Consider the following 22,329-nt stretch of genomic DNA (forward strand, 5'->3'; position numbering starts at 1 on the left):
GGCCTGCTGCGTTCACCAGCAACTTTGATGTGTGTTGCTTGAATTTCCAGCATCTGCAGAATTCCTGTTGTTAACAATGTACTATAGTTTGAATTAGAAAAGTTAAACAAAATGTTGTGCTCACTGCAACTAAAAAAAAGTCCCGTAACAGCTTTTGTAAAATAGATCAAAATTTTGATCAGACCAAAACTGATTAAAGAATAAAGCAAAACTAAAATGTGATGAAAGCTCATCAACCTGAAATGTTAATATTGATTTCCAGCAACTGCCGAATCTGTGTCTATGATAATACTGCATCTCTCACTCTCCATAGTTGTTGTTTGACCTGCTGATTATTTCCCAGCATTATCTGCCTTCATTTCAAACTAAAGAGCACGATTTTGTCAGTGACAGAACAGAACACAAATGGACGAACATCAGTGCAATGGAAAGGTGAACCAAATGTGACTTAAATGTACTGTCCAAAGACAGGATGCTTCTAAAAACATATGATGACATACTTTCAAACTTACTGAAAGAGTTGTCTCCCCCCCCGCCCCCCCCATAGAGTCACATTAAGTATAAATAAATGCAGAATAGGAAGAAAGAATAGATTCATCAACATCCTTCAATATCTAATCTCCAGAAATATAGCAGCCATTCCTTATCAGAATAGAAATTGCAACCAAGTGTCAAAATACTAATTTGTGACCAATATTCTGGATTTGTTATTTATTGTACTTCATTTTTTTAAAGTGACAAAATAATATTTCAGAATGGAAGAACTGAATAGATCAATTTTATCATTAAAATATTATTCCTCAATTATTAACAAAACTGTTATATCTCAGTTTTGTTACTGGAATAAATAAACTAAATCTAAGATATGTACTATCATAGCACAGGAGCTGTGGGACAAAACAATTTGGGTCATCATCCTCTCAATATTCAGCTGCAATCAAGATCTGGGGTTCAAAATCTTGATTGCAAATGACTAGGCACAATCAAGAGGCGCAGTCAAGTCTTCTCTTCCGAGTAGACTCAAGAAGTTGACCTCAGATCTCATCAGGCCTATGGCTGGGTCATAAGCCTTGAAGCAGTGAATTACTGGCATCAGCTGTGCAGTATTTGCAACTTGGATACTGTGGGGTACAAGGCTGGGGTTTTAAAACTACATTGTCCCGGTAGTGCTCGACAAAAGAGCTTTGCACTGGGCATTGCATCATCGTAGTGTCTCTGATATGGAAATCACATTATGGTTACAGAAGTGAGTCATGACTGCAAATGCCTTGTTGAATTCCCAACTGATGTAATTTGATCCAGTAATAGTCGCACATGTGATTTATTTTCATTTCCAGCACTATGCAGTCCAACTGTTGGGCAAACATTCATTTTATCGATTCATGCAAAAAAGAATGATATTAAAGAGTAAAGACATTGCTATAGATTTAATAATAAAAATTGAAAAACATTAACACAGTTAACTGCTCTTGTTGAAATGGCAGTTGATTATAAATTCCCAGGCAGGAAATCTCACAGAATGACCTTGTCGACCTTTTGTTCAAATCTTGCTAAAAAATGTAACTGTACATGAAAGTCACTAACAGTAATTAAAAAATAAAATGGTCAGCAACTTTTGATGAAGGAGAGATATCTATCAATTGTCAATAAACAAATTGCTGGTCAATTTATCCTGCTCCACTGATGGTTTCATAAAAAATACAATTCCTTATTATCTTTTTAATTTCATGGATTTGCACATTAATTGTGCACTAATCATTTGAAAGGAAGCTTCACTTATTCACTCAGGGGGATGTAAGCCACCATTTAATTTCCCATCTTTAGTTGCCCTTGAGGTGATGGTGAGCTACCTTCTTGAACCACTGCACCCCTTGAGGTGTTGGTATACCACTATGCAGGTAGAGAAAGAGTTCCAGGATTTTGACCCAGAGAGATTTAATGACAACCACTATGCTAAATGATTTGAAAACTATTAATGTATGCAGATCAATCTCCTTTGCAGAACGAGAAAGCATGAGCTCATTCATGACATTTCTCCTGTTGGTTTCTTCGTATCTTCCAATCCCCTTTGCCCCTTTGAAAGTCTTTCTCTATACCTTCTTTGATCCAGAATTCACGAGCTAATTCACATTTCATCTCGGATTTTTCTGTTTATTTTTCTTTCATTAAGGAGGTAAACCATTTGATCTTGTGGGCCGGCAAGCTCCCAACGATTTGTTGGTTGAATACTAAAAGGCCTGACTAGAGTGGATGTAAAGAAGATGATTCCATTAGGAGGAGAGTCTCAGATTTGAGGGTACAACCTTAGAGTAAAGAAACATCCCTTTAGAACTGAGATGAAGAGGAATTTCTTCAGGCAGACAATAGTAAATCTCTAACTTTTTTTTGTCATATATGGCTTTGAAGGGGAAATCATTGGGTGTATTTCAAGCAGATTCTTGATTTATAAAGGGGTTAAGGGTTATGGAGAAAAGACAGGGGAATGAGGGGAATGGAATTGAGGAAAAAAAATCAGCCATGATTGAATGGCAAAGCAGACTCAATGGGCTGAGTGGTATAATTCCGCTCTTATATATTTTATAATCTTATGGATTTATTGACCATATGGGACAAACCGTTTAACAGGCACCTCTCAGAAACCCATCTCAAAAGCTGATGATTGTCTGAAAAACCTAGTACATCCATTTGAGTGATTTGGATGGTTGCTATTGCAGGTTTGCTACTGGAAATTTCTGAGCACCAAGATCCAAAGCTTCTATGACCACAAAATGGGTTTTCCATCTCTGTCTCGAGGCATTTGGTTGAGTGGTGGGGGGGGGGGGGGAGGTTAGGGAAGAAAAGACAATGGGGAAGAGGGTTACCATTGGGAATAGGCTAAGAATTGGAGCTTGGGAGTTTGTCAATAAGTAAGAAGTTGAAAGTTACCTAACATAAGGATTGCAACTCGAACTGGGTGAGTGGAATGGAAGTTTCAGTGCTATGTGGCTGAGGTGCAAGCTTTTTGGAGGAAAATGGGTAGCTGAGGTAGTGACAAGTAGCCATCTCCATACTAGGGCTTGGCCCTAGTATGGTTGAGTAAAAGTACCAGGAGCAAAAGAAGCAAGGGACAAGGCTTATGTTATGGAAGGAGTCAAGAATAAAGGGGGAATGGGAGGAAGCTGGAAAGTGGAGACCCAAAAGACACACATGGGATGTTTTAAAGGAATTACCAGTAAACAGTGGTTTTAAACCTAGTTGTCCTGGATTGCAAAGTAAGTATCATCTCAGGGTAACTTGATCAGGACTCCACATGGTGTTTTGGAGGAAATGACCACTGAAATGATGCACCACTGATGTGGAAATTGCACATTGGAGCAGTACTTTTGCATCTAGTTTAAAAATAAATTCAACAGATACCGAGGAACTGGAGGAACTCAGTGAATCAGGCAGCACCTATGGAAGGAAATGTACAACTGATGTTTTGAGTTGGGATTCTATGACTTGAAATGATGAGTATCCATTTCCCTCTATAAGTGCTGCCAGATCCACTGAGTTCCTTCAGCTCCTTGGTGTATCACTCCAGATTTCTAGCATCTGTAGTCTCTTGTATCTTCAACAGATATAACCTGGGTTTACAAGTAGATTTACTTAAACAGGAGATGTTAAATTAATATCTTGTTTGTTCTTTCAAGTGATCATAAACAAACTCATTGCATTATTTCACAGGGGGATTATCATTTTATTCTGTTCAATGTGCATTTGCCATTTCCTGTAAAAGCAATTACTTGACTTTTACCATGCTGTAGCTTGCAGGATCCTGCTGTGTGCAATTTACCCACAGTATCTTTGACAATATAACAATGGTTGCCCTTCAAAAACTTTCTGCAGCTAGTGGAAAGTGCTTCTGAAAGATACTAGAGAAATCCAAACCTTCCTTAAAGATCTGCAGTGCTGGAAGGGTGTGTGCCCATGTTTCAGACACAGAGCTCCAAAAGTGCAAAGCAGCTCTCTATTTTTAAACAGACTTCTGAACAATAAATCCTTGGCAATGCAACTCCAGTCTGGTGCCTGTACATTGCATTAAAATAACTTGCTCGAGAACAGGTGCTGCAAGGCAACTGCTGTTTTACAAGTTATTCAAGCATACAATGCAGGTGGTTCTTCAGCCCATTGTACCTGCCCTGACCCCTTTAAAGAGTTATCCAATAAATCCCAGGACCCCCCTCTAAAGTCAGATTTTAAACTTTCGTTTTGAAAATGACTCCAGAAGCCATCTCCACCCATTTTTTCCCCCACATGTTCCAAATTATTTTGATTGACTGTCTACTGTAAAGATGAAGCCACACTCAGGTTGGAGGAACAACACCTTATATTCCGTCTGGGTAGCCTCCAACCTGATGGCATGAACATCGACTTCTCTAACTTCCGCTAATGCCCCACCTCCCCTCTCGTACCCCATCTGTTACTTATTTTTATACACACATTCTTTCTCTCACTCTCCTTTTTCTCCCTCTGAATATACCCCTTGCCCATCCTCTGGGTCCCCCCCACCTCCTTGTCTTTCTTCCCGGACCTCCTGTCCCATGATCCTCTCGTTTCCCTTTTGCCTATCACCTGTCCAGCTCTTGGCTCTATCCCTCCCCCTCCTGTCTTCTCCTATCATTTTGGATCTCCCCCTCTCCCTCCAACTTTCAAATCCCTTACTCACTCTTCCTTCAGTTAGTCCTGACGAAGGGTCTTGGCCTGAAACGTCGACTGCACCTCTTCCTAGAGATGCTGCCTGGCCTGCTGCGTTCACCAGCAACTTTTATGTGTGTTGTCTAAATTTTAATCTTGTTTTTACCTCCAGGATTTTTTTCTCATTAACCTTAAAATGGTTCCTGTGGTTATCTAACATTCTCCTTTGTAATATCTTCTTAATCTTAATGGTTGTAGGCTAATTAATCTCACCTTTCTCATCTCTCCTTGTCACTGAACCACCACATTCCTGGTATCATTTAAGTAACATACACAAAATGCTGGAGGAACACAACAGGTCAGTCAACAGCAAAGGAAAGACGAGACAACATATCGGTCCAAGACCCTTCATCAGGACTCACCAGGTGTCCTGATGAAGAGTCGTGGACTGAAACACTGGCTCTTTATTCCTTTCCATAGATGCTGCCTGACCTGCCGAGTTCCTTCAGGTGTGTTTGTCTGTGTGTCTTTTATTCTGTACATTAGTATGGGTGGAAGTCAGGAATAGGAAGGGAGCAGATACTCTATTGGGGGTATTCTATAGGCCCTCTGGTAGCAGCACAGATACAGAGGAGCAGATTGCGAGACAGATTTTGGAAAGGTGCAAAAATAACAGGGTTGTTATCATGGGTGACTTTAACTTCCCTAATATTTATTGGCACCTGATTAGTTCCAAGGGTTTAGATGGGGCAGAATTTGTTAAGTGTGTCCAGGATGGATTCCTGTCACAGTATGTGGACAGGCCAACTAGGGGGAATGCCATACTAGATCTAGTACTAGGTAATGAACCGGGTCAGGTCACAGATCTCTCAGTGGGTGAGCATCTGGGGGACAGTGACCACCGCTCCCTGGCCTTTAGCATTATCATGGAAATGGATAGAATCAGAGAGGACAGGAAAATTTTTAATTGGGGAAGGGCAAATTATGAGGCTATAAGGCTAGAACTTGCAGGTGTGAATTGGGATGATGTTTTTGCAGGGAAATGTACTATGGACATGTGGTTGATGTTTAGAGATCTCTTGCAGGATGTTAGGGATAAATTTGTCCCGGTGAGGAAGATAAAGAACGGTAGGGTGACAAGTGAGGTGCAAAATCTAGTCAGGTGGAAGAAGGCAGCATACATGAGGTTTAGGAAGCAGGGATCAGATGGGTCTATTGAGAAATATAGGGAAGCAAGAAAGGAGCTTAAGAAGGGGCTGAGAAGAGCAAGAAGGGGGCATGAGAAGGCCTTGGCGAGTAGGGTAAAGGAAAACCCCAAGGCATTCTTCAATTATGTGAAGAAAAAAAGGATGACAGGAATGAAGGTAGGACTGATTAGAGATAAAGGTGGGAAGATGTGCCTGGAGGCTGTGGAAGTGAGTGAGGTCCTCAATGAATACTTCTCTTAGGTATTCACCAATGAGAGGGAACTTGATGATGGTGAGGACAATATGAGTGAAGTTGATGTTCTGGAGCATGTTGATATTAAGGGAGAGGAGGTGTTGGAGTTGTTAAAATACATTAGGACGGATAAGTTGCCGGGGCTTGACGGAATATTCCCCAGGTTGCTCCACGAGGTGAGGGAAGAGATTGCTGAGCCTCTTGCTAGGATCTTTATGTCCTCGTTGTCCACGGGAATGGTACCGGAGGACTGGAGGGAGGCGAATGTTATCCCCTTATTCAAAAAAGGTAGTAGGGATAGTCCTGGTAATTATAGACCAGTGAGCCTTACGTCTGTGGTGGGAAAGCAGTTGGAAAAGATTCTTAGGGATAGGATCTCTGGGAATCCTTTAGAGAATCATGGCCTGATCAGGGACAGTCAGCATGGCTTCTTGAAGGGCAGATCGTGTCTAACAAGCCTGATAGAGTTCTTTGAGGAGGTGACCAGGCATATAGACAACGGTAGTGCAGTGGATGTGATCTATATGGATTTTAGTAAGGCATTTGACAAGGTTCCACATGGTAGGCTTATTCAGAAAGTCAGAAGGCATGGGATCCAGGGAAGTTTGGCCAGGTGGATTCAGAATTGGCTTGCCTGCAGAAGGCAGAGGGTTGTGGTGGAGGGAGTACATTCAGATTGGAGGATTGTGACTAGTGGTGTCCCACAAGGATCTGTTCTGGAACCTGTACTTTTTGTGATTTTTATTAACGACCTGGATGTGGGGGTAGAAGGGTGGGTTGGCAAGTTTGCAGACAACACAAAGGTTGGTGGTGTTGTAGATAGTGTAGGGGATTGTCAAAGATTGCAGAGAGACATTGATAGGATGCAGAAGTGGGCTGAGAAGTGGCAGATGGAGTTCAACCCGGAGAAGTGTGAGGTGGTACACTTTGGAAGGACAAACTCCAAGGCAGAGTACAAAGTAAATGGCAGGATACTTGGTAGTGTGGAGGAGCAGTGGAATCTGGGGGTACATGTCCATAGATCCCTGAAAGTTGCCTCACAGGTGGATAGGGTAGTTAAGAAAGCTTATGGGGTGTTAGCTTTCATAAGTCGAGGGATAGTGTTTAAGATTCGCGATGTAATGATGCAGCTCTATAAAACTCTGGTTAGGCCACACTTGGAGTACTGTGTCCAGTTCTGGTCGCCTCACTATAGGAAGGATGTGGAAGCATTGGAAAGGGTATAGAGGAGATTTACCAGGATGCTGCCTGGTTTAGAGATTATGCATTATGATCAGAGATTAAGGGAGCTAGGGCTTTACTCTTTGGAGAGAAGGAGGATGAGAGCAAACATGATAGAGGTGTACAAGATGATAAGAGGAATAGATAGAGTGGATAGCCAGTGCCTCTTCCCCAGGGCACCACTGCTCAGTACAAGAGGACATGGCTTTAAGGTAAGGGGTGGGAAGTTCAAGGGGGATATTAGAGGAAGGTTTTTTTACTCAGAGAGTGGTTGGTGCGTGGAATGCACTGCCTGAGTCAGTGGTGGAGGCAGATACACTAGTGAAGTTTAAGAGACTACTAGACAGGTATATGGAGGAATTTAAGGTGGGGGCTTATATGGGAGGCAGGGTTTGAGGGTCAGCACAACATTGTGGGCTGAAGGGCCTGTACTGTGCTGTACTATTCTATGTTCTATGTTCTATTTCCAACATCTGAAGAACCTCTTGTGTTTATTATTTAAGTAAATCGCTTCATTTCCAGTCCTTGGACATCCTTTCCAACGTAGGATGCCCAAAGTTGGACACAACACTTCAGCTGAAACATGCTCAGTAATTTATAAATATTAGAATAACATGTCCCTGTATGAAATTACTTTGGCAAGCACAAACGAATAACAGCAGCATTCCTTCCTTGTCCAGGGAATGCAATGCCACACAAATATGTACATACCAACAATTTTATGGTGCACTTTATAAAGTAGCAATTACACATATGTGCAAAGAGTGACATCCTTATACTCTGAGAATATGATTGTATACTTGTCTGGCGACTGACTGATGCAGCAGACTGGAAAAGCTTCCTTACACAGCTGGACTCTAAATTTAAAACCAGCCCAGATATGGGATGAAGCTCTGTTGTCCAATGCCTTTTAGGGTTTCGTTTAAAAGCATCTGGGTAATTTCACAACCCAGCGCTGACGAGATAGAAATCAGGAGAACATATCCTGTAGTTGAACCAGGGCGTTGGGAGATGTCCTGAAACTCTCAGGTCAGTGCATTTGTGGATGTTTTTATAAATCTGACAAAGCTGGAAATGCACTGAACTGTAAGTATTTGGGCTCGGAAGAGGTGCAGTGCAATATCAGTGAAATATCAGGACTTTAAATCTTGGATTATGAGAAGAGTTTGCTGGAGCATGGAAAGCTAGGAGGTGGTTTTTATTGAACTTTTGAAATAAATTGATTGAATAGATGCTAAAGAACTTTTACTATGGGTAGGGAAGCCTACAGCAAGTCAATGTTAAGAGGAAAGCATCTGGGAAGGATATTAGAAAATTTATAGACTTGGTACATAAGTAATCTGTAATTTTACTTAAACTTCTGGCTTTGTAACATATTCCTCTAGAAATGTATCCTAAATCAGTTCCTTGTTTACACTTTAAAGCCTTATTAAATAATCCTGTTGCATTTAGCATATTATGTCACCTTGTACCCCCAAGACTCCTTTCAAACTAACTCACATAGACCTTTAACTACGAGCATCACACAAAAAATGCAAGAGGAACTCAGCAGGCCAGCCAGCATCTATTGACGAAAAGCACAGTTGACACTTCGAGCTAAAACGTCGACTTTTTTTTTCTATAGATACTACCCGGCCTGCTGAGTTCCTCCAGCAGTTTGTGTCTGTTGCTTGGATTTCCAGCATCTGCAGGTTTTCTCCTGTTTGTGATTAGACCTTTAACTACCATTGCTTTACATTATATCCTCTCATTTCTGTACTGAAAAATGAAATATGACATATATAAACTCAATTGAAATATAAGCCTATTCTTCAAATCAGTTAATGCTATTTCTTTTGTATACCCCCTGAATCATCGTCTTCTGCGTCTTAAGAGGGTCTGTTACCTTGGTGACTGGCAGCTCTTTGGATTTAGATTCAAAAAGATGCTCCAACTTGGATACATCCACTTTCACAGGTTCCAGTTGGGTCCAAAGTGGTTCCTTGCATCGCTTCCGATTTTTAAACTGCCAGTCAATTGGTCGGACTTCATTCCAGAACAACCTAATGGTTTTCTTTTTCTTAATGAAAGTTGGCTCACCCCTGGATGGGTGCGGTGACCCAGACTGTTGATGCAGGCCTGTAGGTAGAGGTGGGGGTACCAACATACCATGTACTGGAAGAGGAGGTGGACCATGCAGTAAAGGGGGTGGTGGAGGGGGAGGCAAGCCCATGAAAGAAGGTGGGGGTGGTGGTGGTGGAGGAAGTATTGAGTCACTAGAACTAAGCAAGTTTTCCATGTCCAACACATCCACGTCGTCCTCCTCTTCCAAATCTGTGAAGTCTATGTCTTTGATTTTTAATTCCCGAGGATTGGCCAATAATTGATCCCAGATGTAATCAGATTCCTTTTTGGGTTGTGCAGTCATTTTATCCGCAGTCTTAGTGGTTGTTTCACAGTCAGATGGTGCAGGTCCTTTGCTCAGCTCCCCACTGTTAAACTTTTCAGTGAAAGCTTTCACACTGCCTTGGTTCTCCAGATGGTCAACCTCCATTTTCTTCACGTTGCCCTCAGTAGCTTGCTTGTTGGCCTGCAGAATGGAGATCCGACTGGCCAGACTCGCAAGGGACTCTTGTTTCTCCTCCTCTTGCTTCCCAGGCTGTGTTTCTTCACTATCATCATCTCCACTTTTGCTCTGTGCATACAACATGTCCAGCATGAACCGTTTGTTATTGAGAATGTTGCTGCATTGATCATTTACACTGACATCCTTAATGCTCTGCATCCATTTACCTGTTGTCCAAAAAAGAACAAACACCAGGGGTTACAATTTAGCAATGGGAGATTGGTACTGTTGACTACTATATAAAGCTGTACCAGAAACCCCACTGCTGACTATTAATGAAGATATTTTAAAAAACTGATATTATTTTGCTGCATAAAAAGCTAGATAAGGCATAGCTTAACTGAAGAAATTATTGGAATACTTATCAATTTCACAGAGTGCTATTAATTTACTTAAGTAACATCTGAACTTATTTTACAAAAACAATTTGATCCTCTGTGGTACTATAATAACAGTCATGTAAGTAAGGTAGCTCAGCTATTTAGATCCTTCATTCCAAAAGATGATCCAGAAGACAGATCAGGATTATCTTCTACAAGATAAAATTCCTCCTCACTGATGCACAACCTGCTGTCTGAATGACATTAGATTTCTAACTTGGATTTCAGTGTTTATCTCCGTCAAAGTCAATGTGACTTTATGCTGGTGGAAACAGTGGGTCTAATTTAAGTGGCTATGAAACTGAGTTGTACAGGAATATTCACTTCCTTAGAAATTCATCCTCCACCCAATAACTCGAAACCTGCATGGTAACTGCAGGTCCATTTATACTTAACTTCCAGAATTTAATACAATTAAGAATCTACAAATCAGAAGTGGACTGCAATGCAAAGGGTGTTACTACACACCTTGCTGTATACCTTTCCATTCCCACAGGGCAAGACATCCTAATGTAGCCATTCCATGATGTCATTCAGGCCTGTAAACTTCTGACAGCTTTCAGTTCATTTCTTCTCACCCTCACTGCCCTCTCTGAATAACATTGCAAAGGTTTCCACTTCAAATATTTGTATGCTCTTTTGCAACTTTTAATTGAATGCCAATCACCTTTCTAGGAGCATGTTATCTCAGGATCCTTCTACTAGTCTGAGTCTTTAGCCACTGGCGATAGTTTCTCCATTTATACATACCGCATACCATCACACCTCAACTTAACCTATGCCCCAAGAAGAACAGCCCTGATCCCTCCAGTCTTTCATTGTAACTCAAAACTCCTGAAAATAATTTCCTCTGCATTCTGTAAAGCTTTGAATGTGGTGCATATATGCAAACTATATTCCAGTTACTGCTAACTGGTTTTATTACTGTATAATGTAACTCCCAGATTTTGCAAACTGTCTCCAATGAGAAAGCCGAGGAACTCAAACATCATGCACATCCTCTTAAACAACTTTTTTAACTCGGTCTTCCACCATAAGTGATTTCAGGTCTGTGCCCTTCCCCTTGTTATTTTCTTAGTGCTTACATAGATTTGGTTGCCATGCCACTGGTACAAAGTAGTGTGGATTTTTAAAAAAACATCAAGTGCTGTTATTTGTGGTACTTATCCTTTTCACTTGTCATAATGAACATTAATTAATATCAAACTTAATGAACATAAACAGTAAAAAAAATCGGAGATTAACAAAGCAAAAAAAAAACTCCGCATTTTAAAACAGTTCTTTCAGAAAATACTCACCAAAATCTTGCCAGTTACTCATACTAATTAAACTGAGCCAAAGAAAGCAAATATATAATTAAGCTCATGTTGTCTACATACTCCATGCACTACAGTACAGCAAAGCATTTATCTTGGTTGAGCACTGCAGCCTGCAATTACTAATTCTTAACTCGGTACAGTGTTTTGACATAGTCAATGAAATTATGATTGTTACCAGTTTCATTGTCACTGGCTACTTTGTCTTCCCTCTCTTCTCTTTCTAAAGTGCTGCTGGCTGAGGAGATGCTGGATGCCGAACAGTTATCTTTCTCATTCAGCTCTTCATTCTGTCTCTCCTTTTCACTCAGTGTTAGGTTTTCTTCTGGCTCTCGATCTGGTCTCTGCTCTCTCTCCAGCTCTGGTCTCAGTTCAGCAGGGCTTCCGTCACTGGGCACCTTGGCTTCTCCTTTAGTTTCTGCTGCAGGCTCTAACTCAGGCTCGGGCTCCTGCTCTGGCTCACTTGCAGGGACTAACAGGAACAGAGGAGGAAGCAAACTTAGATACCATTAAAGTCACAGCACTTCACACTGTTAGCTTTGTACAGTTTCAGTATGCATTTTGTAATCTGCATTATCATTAAAAATATGTTCTTGGATTTCTTCAAACGCCTTAAAGCTATTTTAAAATTAACAGCAGAACTGCCAAAATAATCATTTTAGGTTTGGGAAGATCTCAACCTAATTCAACAAGGAGATCTTCTATAGCATTTTATATAAAAATACAAGATAGATCCAAAACTTTAAGTGGGTTTGCTACCTATTCCACTCATGAATAGTAATTCTTATTTCTGTCATTGGTGTTGACAGATCTATATGTTCATTACATGACTTTTCTGTTGCTGAGTTGGGTTTTGCCCCTTTCTAGACTCTTGCATCAAGGTTGGAGGTTTAGTTGCAGATCTCATTTGGTGTTATATAACTTCCAGTCAACAGGTACTTAAAATCTTTGATTTTTACCGAGACTGCAGATGCTGATGTGCGTTGAGCAGCAAGTTGAAGAGTTACGTAAGTATCAAGTAGCACCAAACGAACAGGATGACTATTATACATAACTGCACTGGATGTCTTTTAATCCATACTGTTTTGTACTCGGACCTGATGCAAGGTCACAACCCAACATGTCAACAACTCCTTTCCGCCTCAGAGGCTGTTTGACCAGTTGAGTTCCACTGGAATTTGTTTTTCGCTTTGACTTTTGGTTCCATATGAATAGCTGAGGTTGCAAGTTTATGATGGATGGATTCACAGTGCAGATTTCATCCTCTTCTCAAGTACAGGGTACAATCAGATACTTGTTATGTCTGATCTTTCGCACTTGGAGCTCTTGGAACACCAGATGCACATTGAATGTAATGGATACAAATTGTAAAACATGCTGGCATAGTTAGAAACATAGAAAATCTACAGCCCCTTGGCCCACAAAGCTGTGCTGAACACGTCCTTACCTTAGAACTACCTAGGCTTACCCACAGCCCTCTGCTTCTAAGATCCATGTACCCATCCAGGAATCTCTTAAAAGACCCTGTCATTTCCACCTCCACCACCATTGCCGGCAGCCCATTCTAAGCACGATCTGTGTAAAAAACCTACCCTTGACATCCCCTCTATACCTACTTGCAAGCACCTTAAAATTATGCCCTCTCGTGCTAGCCATTTCAGCCCTGGGAAAATGCCTCTGACTATCCACACGATCAATGCTTCTCATTACCCTGTACACCTCTGTTGGGGTGTATGGGGTGTCAGGGAGGGATAGCATCTCTGGTGGGGGAACATGTCGCGTCCTTTTCAAGGTGGTTAGTCAACCTTTGGTCCCCACCTGGCATGCAGCTCTCACCTGTGGCTCCTCATAGCTGTTTGCATGCGACAGCAGCCACACCCTAGGGAATGGCTTTGACAAGCCAGCTAAACCAGGTGAGGGTAGCTGACGGGTCTCAAACCCTCGGTGAAATAGGGAGTTGTCTATCCCAGCATGTGAAGACAGACTCTGATGGATTGAGCGGACGAGACCAATGGAAGGTCCAACGATTAAGAAGGCGGTCTCTGCAAGCATCGTGGAACGTGCAGAGCAGGACAAGACACAGAAGATGTCCTGGTCATCCACTGTGCCTAGTCTCATCTCCAGCCGTCTCGACTCTGTCTTGCCACTGGATCCAGATGGGAATTGGGAAGAGGGAGTGAGGCTGATGCTGTGCAACTCTCCCTCACTTAAATCCAAATCATGCGCTAGTCTTGCCACCATCAATGGTGTCGAGGTCTTCATCGACGACGACAATGGATGAACAACACCTCTATCAGGTCACCTCTCATCCTCTGTCGTTCCAAGGAGAAAAGGTCGAGTTCACTCAACCTATTCTCATAAAGCATTCTCCCCAATCCAATATCCTTGTAAATCTCCTCTGCACCCTTTCTATGGTTTCCACATTGTTCCTGTAGAGAGACGAACAGATTTGAGCACAGTACTCCAAGTGGGGTCTGACCAGGGGCCGATATAGCTGCAACATTATCTCTCTGCTCTTAAACTCAATCCCACGATTGATGAAGGCCGATGAACCGTATGCTTTCTTAACCACAGAGTCAACCTGCGTAGCAGCTTTGAGTGTCCTATGGACTCGGACCCCAAGATCCCTCTGATCCTTCACACTGCCAAGAGTCTTGCCATTAATGCTATATCCTGCCATCATATTTGACCGACCAAAATGAACCACTTCACAGTTATCCGGGTTGAACTCCATCTGCCACTTCTCAGCCCAGTTTTGCATCCCATCAATGTCCTGCTGTAACCTCTGACAGCCCTCCACACTATCCACAACACCCCCAACCTTTGTGTCATCAGCAAATTTACTAACCCATCCCTCCACTTCTCAATCCAGGTCACTTATAAAAATCACAAAGAGTAGGAGTCCCAGAACAGATCCCTGAGCCACACCACTGGTCACCAGCCTCCATGCAGAATATGGCCTGTCTACAACTACTCTTTGCTTTCTGTGGGCAAGCCAGTTTTGGATCCACAAAGCAATGTCCCCTTGGATCCCATGCCTCCTTACTTTCTCAGTAAGCCTTGTATAGGGTACCTTATCAAATGCCTTGCTAAAATCCATATACACTACATCTACGGCTTTACCTTCATCAATGTGTTTAGTCACATGCTCAAATTACTAAGGAAGATTCTCATCGAGGAACAATTTGTTACCATGGCAAATGGAGGGAGAAGTAATTTTGTTTTGTTTCATCTGATAAATTTTCTACAAAGTTTCAAGGATTCAAGAAAACTGCACACACACAACAGGCCAAGGTTCAGTTGCCATAATTGCTCATATAGTAAATATACATTCTCAAGTCAGAGGACCAGACTTGTTTTTTTTTAAGAAAAAAAGTTCCTTTTAACTGGAAGCTCCAGAAATATAATGGCAAAAGTGTGGGATCGGCTGTGCTAGCCATTCTCTGGCTAGTTACTTTGCTTCTGAGTTTGTGGCCCAAGGCTTTTTGCCCTGCATCTTTCACAAATATGTAATGGAGGATCCAGAACTTGGCTCTGATTTTAATTTGAAAGATATTATGCAGAGGGGTGGGCTTATATTGTCTACTTCTTTTTATGTACCACCAGTTTAAGTAAACCATCACATTAGAGATAGTAAATGGATTTACTACGATGGGCTCCTATCTAGAAGTGAGTGAAGGATCTTGCCCAAATCCTTGCAATGCAGCCAAAATTCTGCATTCTAAAGTAAGTTTAAATCTACTTTGGTTTTCAAAAAACTTGATGTGAAAAAGATGCCAAAACTTTAACTGTAAAAATATTAACTGAAAATAAAATATTGGGTTACAACACAATTACAGGTAAGCATACCTCTAAGGTAGGTTAGACCATAAGACATAGGAGCAGAATTAGCCTATTTGGCCCATCGACTCTGATCCACTATCATGGCTGATTTATTATCCCTCTCAACCCCATTCTCCAGCCTTCTCCCTGTAATATTTGACTAATGTGATTCTGGAACTGTTGGAGCCAGTGATTTGCAGTTTGGAGATCGTTAGGGTGTTTCAGCACTCTGCAGCCTCCAAGGGGTTTCCAGGAGGCAGAGGCAGCATGTGGGAGCCTCGTGGCGAGAAGGCTGTGAGGCATTTGGCTGATTAAAGCCTTCATTGTTTACTGATTAAAGCGACAAGGGAGATTGAAATTTTTACTCACTGAGAAGGTTGGTCTGTTGTTGGAGAGGGAAGACTCCCTCTTTATCTCTGGTGAGATCGCTCTGCCTTGGAGAGGGGAAACTGTCTTTTATTGCTGGTGAGATTGCTCTGCTTTTACTGCGTTTTGGATGTAGACTTGGACTGTGGACTTCCTTTCAGCCTTATTTTTTTTTGTATTTTGTTTGTCGCTCAATCGTTCTCGTTTTTTTGTGTGCGGAGGAGGGGGATTTGGGGTCAATGTGCCTGTTCTGTTTTTGTTTGTTTTTTGGGCAAGGAGGGGGAATTTAATGATCATGCTGATGTTCTTTTATTTCTTGCTTGTGTGGCTATCTGGAGAAGAAAAAATTCAGAACTGTATAGTTTGATCATAACTGGACCTTCAAACCTCCTTACTAATCAAAAACCTATCAACCTTCTCTTTAAATATACCCAATGATGGCCTCCACAGCAATTAATTCCAGAGTTTCATCACCCTCTGGCTAAAGAAGTTGTCCTCTTCTCTGTTCTAAAGGGACATCCTTCTACTGTGAGGCTGTGGCCCCTGGTCCTAGACTCCCACACTATAGAAAACATCCTCTTCAGGTCCACCCTAACTAAACCTTTCAACATTTGATACACACCAGTGAGCTCCTCTCTCATTCATCTAAACTTCAGTGAGTAGAAGCCCAGAGCCATCGAATGCTCCATATATTTAACCCTTTCATTCCCGGGATAATTCTCATGAACCTAACTTTAACTTGATTATTATACTTTATGTAGTGAGAATGTCAGTTAGGGCACTGGCATGTTTTTCCTGTAGGAAATGGGAGATCAGAAAGACATGACAACTGCATTTGCAGAATTTGCACCCAGCTGCAGCCCTTGGCTGGCTGCACCAAGAGGCTGGAGCAGGAGGTGAGCAGACTGAAGATCATCTGGGATCCTGACAGCATAGAAGTTTTATGCTCTATGCTTTCAGGCGTCGAAGGTGCAGGCCGTAGATAGTTAGGTGACCACCAGGAAAAGCAAAAGGAGTAGGCAGATAGTACAGGGTTTGAGGGTGGTCCTCCCTTTCAGATATACCTCTTTAAAGATAAGATATAAAGATTAATTTTATTTGGTACAAGTATATTGAAACATAACTTCCGTTAATGCCCCTCTTCCCCTTCGTACCCCATCCCTTATTTATTTATTTATTTTTATTTTTCCCCTTTTTTTCTCTCACTCTGTCCCTCTCACTATAACTCCTTCCCTGCTCTCCATCCTCTGATACTCCCCTTCCCCTTTCTTTCTCCCTAGGCTTCCCGTCCCATGATCCTCTCCCTTCTCCAGCCTTGTATCCCTTTTGCCAATCAACTTTCCAGCTCTTAGCTCCATCCCTCCCCCTCCTGTCTTCTCCTATCATTTCGCATCTCCCCCTCCCCCTCTCAAATCTCTTACTATCTCTTCTTTCAGTTAGTCCTAACGAAGGGTCTCGGCCCCAAATGTCCACTGTACCTCTTCTGATAGATGCTGCCTGGCCTGCTGTGTTCACCAGCATTTTGTGTGTGTTATAGTCGGAGATATGCTGGGGGCAGCCTGCAAGTGTTGCAGTGCTTCTGGTGCCAACACAGCATGCCCACAACTGCAAGCAACACACACAAAACACTGAAGGAACTCAGCAGGTCAGGCAACATCTGTGGAAAAGAGCATAATCAATGATTTTGGCCGAAACCCTACATCAGGACTCATCAGGCTCAAAACATCGACTATATTCTTCCGTAGTTGCTGGCTGGCCCGGCCTGGTGTCTGGCGTGTTGCTTGGATTTCCAGCGTCTGCAGATTTTCTCTTGTTTGTGATGCTCACAACTTACCTTGTATATCTTAGGAAGGTGGGGGAAACTGGAATACCCAGAGCAAATCTACACAGTCACGGGAATTGAACCCCAGTCTTACGGCTGGCCCTGTAAAGCAATTATACTACACTACCGCGCTTGGGAGATGGCCTTTCAGAGGGGTGCAACTGAGGCAGGCTCCAAGGCTCAGTAGGGAGGGGTGAAGTTAGATAGAGTATCAGTGACAGGAGACTTAATTATTAGGGGCAGAGATAGGCATTACTGTGACCTTGGGAGGATCCAGGATGGTGTTTCGCTCCCTGGAGCCAGGGTCAAGTATGTTTCTGGGTGGTTATAGGACATTTTGAGATGGAAGGGTGAGCAGCCAGAAGACAAAATCCATATTAGTACTAGTGACATAGGCTGGAAGAGCAATAAGATCCTGCATGAATGATTTTAGGGAATTAGGTGACAAGTTATAAAGCAGGAATTCTGAGCAAGTCATTTCAGGAGTACTACCTGTGCCATGTACTAGTGAGGTAAGAAGTTGTACCTCAATACATGGGGTTTTTTCAGGTCAGGTAAAACCTGCATTAAAGGGACTGGCTGCACCTGAACCAGGGGGAATCAATATCTTCTCAGGGAAGCCTGGAGGACTGGAGAATAGCCAATGTACTTCTTTTGTTCAAACTGGGAGGTAGGGATAATCTGGGAAATTATAGGCTAGTGAGTCTCACACCAGTAGTAGAAAAGCTAATGGAGAGGATTCTTAAGTTAGAATTTAAAGACATATAGAAAAACATAGCCTAATTGAGGACAGTCAGCATGGCTGTGGTGGAAGGCAGGTCATGTCTTACAAACAACTGAATTGTTTTTTGAAGAGGTGGCAAGGGTGATTGATATGAGTAGGCCAGAGGATGTCGTCTAGAACTATTTTAGTAAGGCATTTGTCACAGTTCATTAATGGCAGGCTAATCAGGAAAGTTAAGATGCATTAGATCCATGGTGATTTGGTAGGCTGGATTCAGAATTTGTTTGTCCTCAGAAGGCAGAATAAGTAGTGGAAGGGTGTTATTCTGGTTGGAGGTGCACGACCAGTGGTGTTCTACAGGGATCAGTGCTGGGAGCTCTGTTGTTGTGACGTATAAAAATAACTTGTAAAAATGTAAACAGATGCATTAGTGCTTCTCCAGACAATAGAAAGATTTGTAAATTTGTGACAGTGTAGAGGTCTGTCAAAGGATACAGCAGAAGATAGATCAGTTACAGATATAGAAAGAGAAATAAAAGATAAAATTTAATCCATGAATGAGATATTAAGCTACAGGAGGCCTAATGTAAGGGGGAGTATACAGGACTCTTAATTGCTCTGACTTATTTTGACTGGTCAAGTCCATAGCTCACTGAAAGTGGCCATGCAAATAGAAAAGGTGGTAAAGGTATGCTTACACGAGGAAATCTGCTGATGCTGGAAATTCAAGCAACACACCCAAAATGCTGGTGGAACACAGCCAGGCAGCATCTATTGGAAGAGGTACAGTCAACGTTTCGGGCCGAGACCCGTCGTCAAATCTAACTGAAAGAAGAGATAGTAGGAGATTTGAAAGTGGGAGGGGGAGGGGGAGATCCCAAATGATGGGAGAAGACAGGAGGGGAAGGGATGGAGCTAAGAGCTGGAAAGTTGATTGGCAAAAGGGATACAAGGCTGGAGAAGGGAGAGGATCATGGGATGGGAAGCCTAGGGAGAAAGAAAGGGGGAGGGGTGCCCAGAGGAAGATGGAGAGCAGGCAAGAAGTTATAGTGAGAGGGACAGAGGGAGAAAAGAGAGAGAGAGAGAAGAAAGGGGAGAGGGGTTAAAAATAAATAAATAAATAAGGGATGGGGTAGGAAGTGGAGGAGGGGCATTAACGGAAGAGATGAGAAGTCAATGTTCATGCCATCAGGTTGGAGGCTACCCAGACGGAATATAAGGTGCTGTTCCTCCAACCTGAGTGTGGCTTCATCTTTACAGTAGAGGAGGCCGTGGATAGACATATCAGAATGGGAATGGGATGTGGAATTAAAATGTGTGGCCACTGGGAGATCCTGCTTTCTCTGGCAGGCAGAGCATAGCTGTTCAGCAAACCTGTCTCCCAGCCTGCGTTGGGTCCCGCCAATATATAGAAGGCTGCACCGGGAGCACCGGACACAGTATATCACCCCAGCCGACTCACAGGTGAAGTGTCGCCTCACCTGGAAGGACTGTCTGGGGCCCTGTATGGTGGTGAGGCAGGAAGTGTAAGGGCATGTGTAGCACTTGTTCCGCTTACAAGGATAAGTGCCAGGAGGGAGATCGGTGGGAAGGGATGGGGGGACGAATGGACAAGGGACTCACTTAGGGAGTGATTCCTGCGGAAAGCAGAGAGTTGGGGAGGGAAAGATGTGCTTGGTGGTGGGATCCCATTGGAGGTGGCGGAAGTTACAGAGCATTATATGTTGGACCTGGAGGCTGGTGGGGTGGTAGGTGAGGACAAGGGGAACCCTCTCCCTAGTGGGGTGGTGCAAGGATGGGGTGACAGCAGATGTGTGTGAAATGGGAGAGATGCGTTTGAGAGCAGAGTTGATGGTGGAGGAAGGGAAGCTCCTTTCTTTAAAAAAGGAAGAGATCTCCTTTGTCCTGGAATGAAAAGCCTCATCCTGAGAGCAGATGCAGTGGAGACAGAGGAATTGTAAGAAGGGGATGGCATTTTTGCAAGAGACAGGGTGGGAAGAGGAATAGTCCAGGTAGCAGTGAGAGTCTCTAAGCTTATAGTAGACATCAGTAGATAAGCTGTCTCCAGAGATAGAGATAGAAAGATCAAGAAAGGGGAGGGAGGTGTCAGAAATTGACCAGGTAAACATGAGGGCAGGGTGAAAGTTGGAGGCAAAGTTAATGAAGTCAATGAGCTCAGCATGCATGCAGGAAGCAGCGCCAATGCAGTTGTCAATGTAGTGAAGGAAAAGAGGGGGACAGATACCAGTATAGGCTTGGAACATGCTTGCCTTCATTGGATGGAGCATTGATAATAAGAGTCATGAAATCATGTTGCAGAGATATAAAATTTTGATATTTAGAGTACTTTGTACAGTCCTATTCAATCCATTACAGGAAGGATGTGAAGACTTTGGAAATGGTGCAGAAGAGCTTTACAAGATTGCAGTTTGGATTTGAGTGCATGTGATAGAAGGACAGGTTGGACAAACTAGGCTGTTTACTCTGGAGCATTGGAGGCTGAGGGGAAATCTGTTAGAAGTATATAAGATTATGACAGATACAGATCAGGCAGAGTTAGAACTTTTGTTGCCAAGAGTAAAAGATATGAAGTACTAGAGGACATTAATTTTCAGTGAGGGGGGCAAGTCTAAAAGCGATGGACGGGAGCCTGGAACTGGCTGCATGGGAGAGTAACGATAGCAGATACGACAGTGGTGTTAAAGAGATTGTTAGATACACACATGAATATGTAAGGAATGGAGGGACATGGATCATGCACTGACAAAAGAAATTAGTTTAATTTAGCATTGTGTTTGGTGCAGACATTTGTGTTTCTGTGCTCTACTGTTCAGTGTGAAGCTAATGATAGAATGATAACATATCTCTTAGATTTCAAATCTGACATTTTAGCTGTTCTGTTGATAAATTTAAATTGAATTTGACAAATTTAACCCTTACAGAAAGATGATAATGATCTGCAGCTATACATAGCATGTGCATGTTTTCCTCACACTAAAATCTCATTTTTAACAAAATTGGAGGACAAAAGACAATTAACTGCAACATGTTCCTGTAATAGTTAAAACTATCAATGGCAAATTAACTGTGATCATGCTGACAACCGTTCATTGGCTTTGCATGGGCTTTAGTGCAGCAACGCAAGCAAGTAGGCAGCCAGGGACAAGGTAAAGTAAGAATGTATCTTGATCCCTCCCATGCCTCCCAGTCAGGCTGATTATATTGAATTCCATGTCAAGTCAAGAAAAGAAAACAGCATATAAAAGGGGTGGAGAATAACCATTTTAACATTTTGCCACCCTCAGCTGTTAAAAAAAAGGGTTAGGTGGAAGGAAGAAAGTAAAGTGATTTCTTAAGATTCTTAAGCTATCTGATACGATTAAGCAAATGAGTTAGTATGGAGAGGAGCGTTTGCATAGCAAAAAGTTAATAACCTTACCATACAAGCAAACGGACTTCTGAAAACCACAAGAGAAGTGAACACAGACTTGTGTTGTTTGGTACAGACTGCAATTGGAATACAAGAAATATGCCACCAGGACACCTGCCCCCAGCAGACTCCTACTATTCCTATCCTTTTGTGCATTTCCAAAATACTGGAATTTCTGGCACAAATGCCCAGCGGCAGAATTTATTCATCTCATCATCAGGTAATTATGTCTGATGGCCAGTGTTCAGCTTGATCTATTTTTTAAGCTGACCCATACACATATTAAATTGCTTGCATTAATTTCAGACATAAGTGAAAACAGATTCTTTCTTTGAGGTGGTGCAGACGTGAAGTCTGCCTCATGTACTGCTTATGCTTTCAGGAAAAAAATGCGCACCATTCCAAAATGCTACATGTAAAACGCATGCAAAGTTCAATTCTCTGGCACACTTTTAACCTGGGGAAAAGCTATGCTAAAACACGCTATTGCACCATCAATCTTCACCTCAACAATACTTAACAAGCCATCAAACTTATTTCAATTACC

The 22,329-nt window shown here is 42.4% G+C and overlaps 1 protein-coding gene across 19 annotated transcripts in view; it reads right to left on the minus strand.

The window, feature by feature from the left end:
* The window catches only part of fhod3b (formin homology 2 domain containing 3b), a 580,851-nt gene that overhangs the window by 72,013 nt on the left and 486,509 nt on the right, over positions 1-22,329 (minus strand). For 18 of the 19 annotated variants that reach the window (XM_072283417.1, XM_072283413.1, XM_072283416.1 and 15 more), the window contains 2 exons: positions 11,797-12,090; positions 9,203-10,089 (listed from right to left, as the gene is read on the minus strand). In XM_072283417.1, coding sequence (XP_072139518.1) covers positions 9,203-10,089; positions 11,797-12,090 — 1,181 coding nt within the window. The remainder of the gene's footprint in view (positions 1-9,202; positions 10,090-11,796; positions 12,091-22,329) is intronic. The other variant, XM_072283418.1, reaches the window with a different exon arrangement.

This window comes from Mobula birostris, chromosome 19 (genome assembly GCF_030028105.1).
Source record: "Mobula birostris isolate sMobBir1 chromosome 19, sMobBir1.hap1, whole genome shotgun sequence".
Taxonomy (NCBI): domain Eukaryota; kingdom Metazoa; phylum Chordata; class Chondrichthyes; order Myliobatiformes; family Myliobatidae; genus Mobula; species Mobula birostris.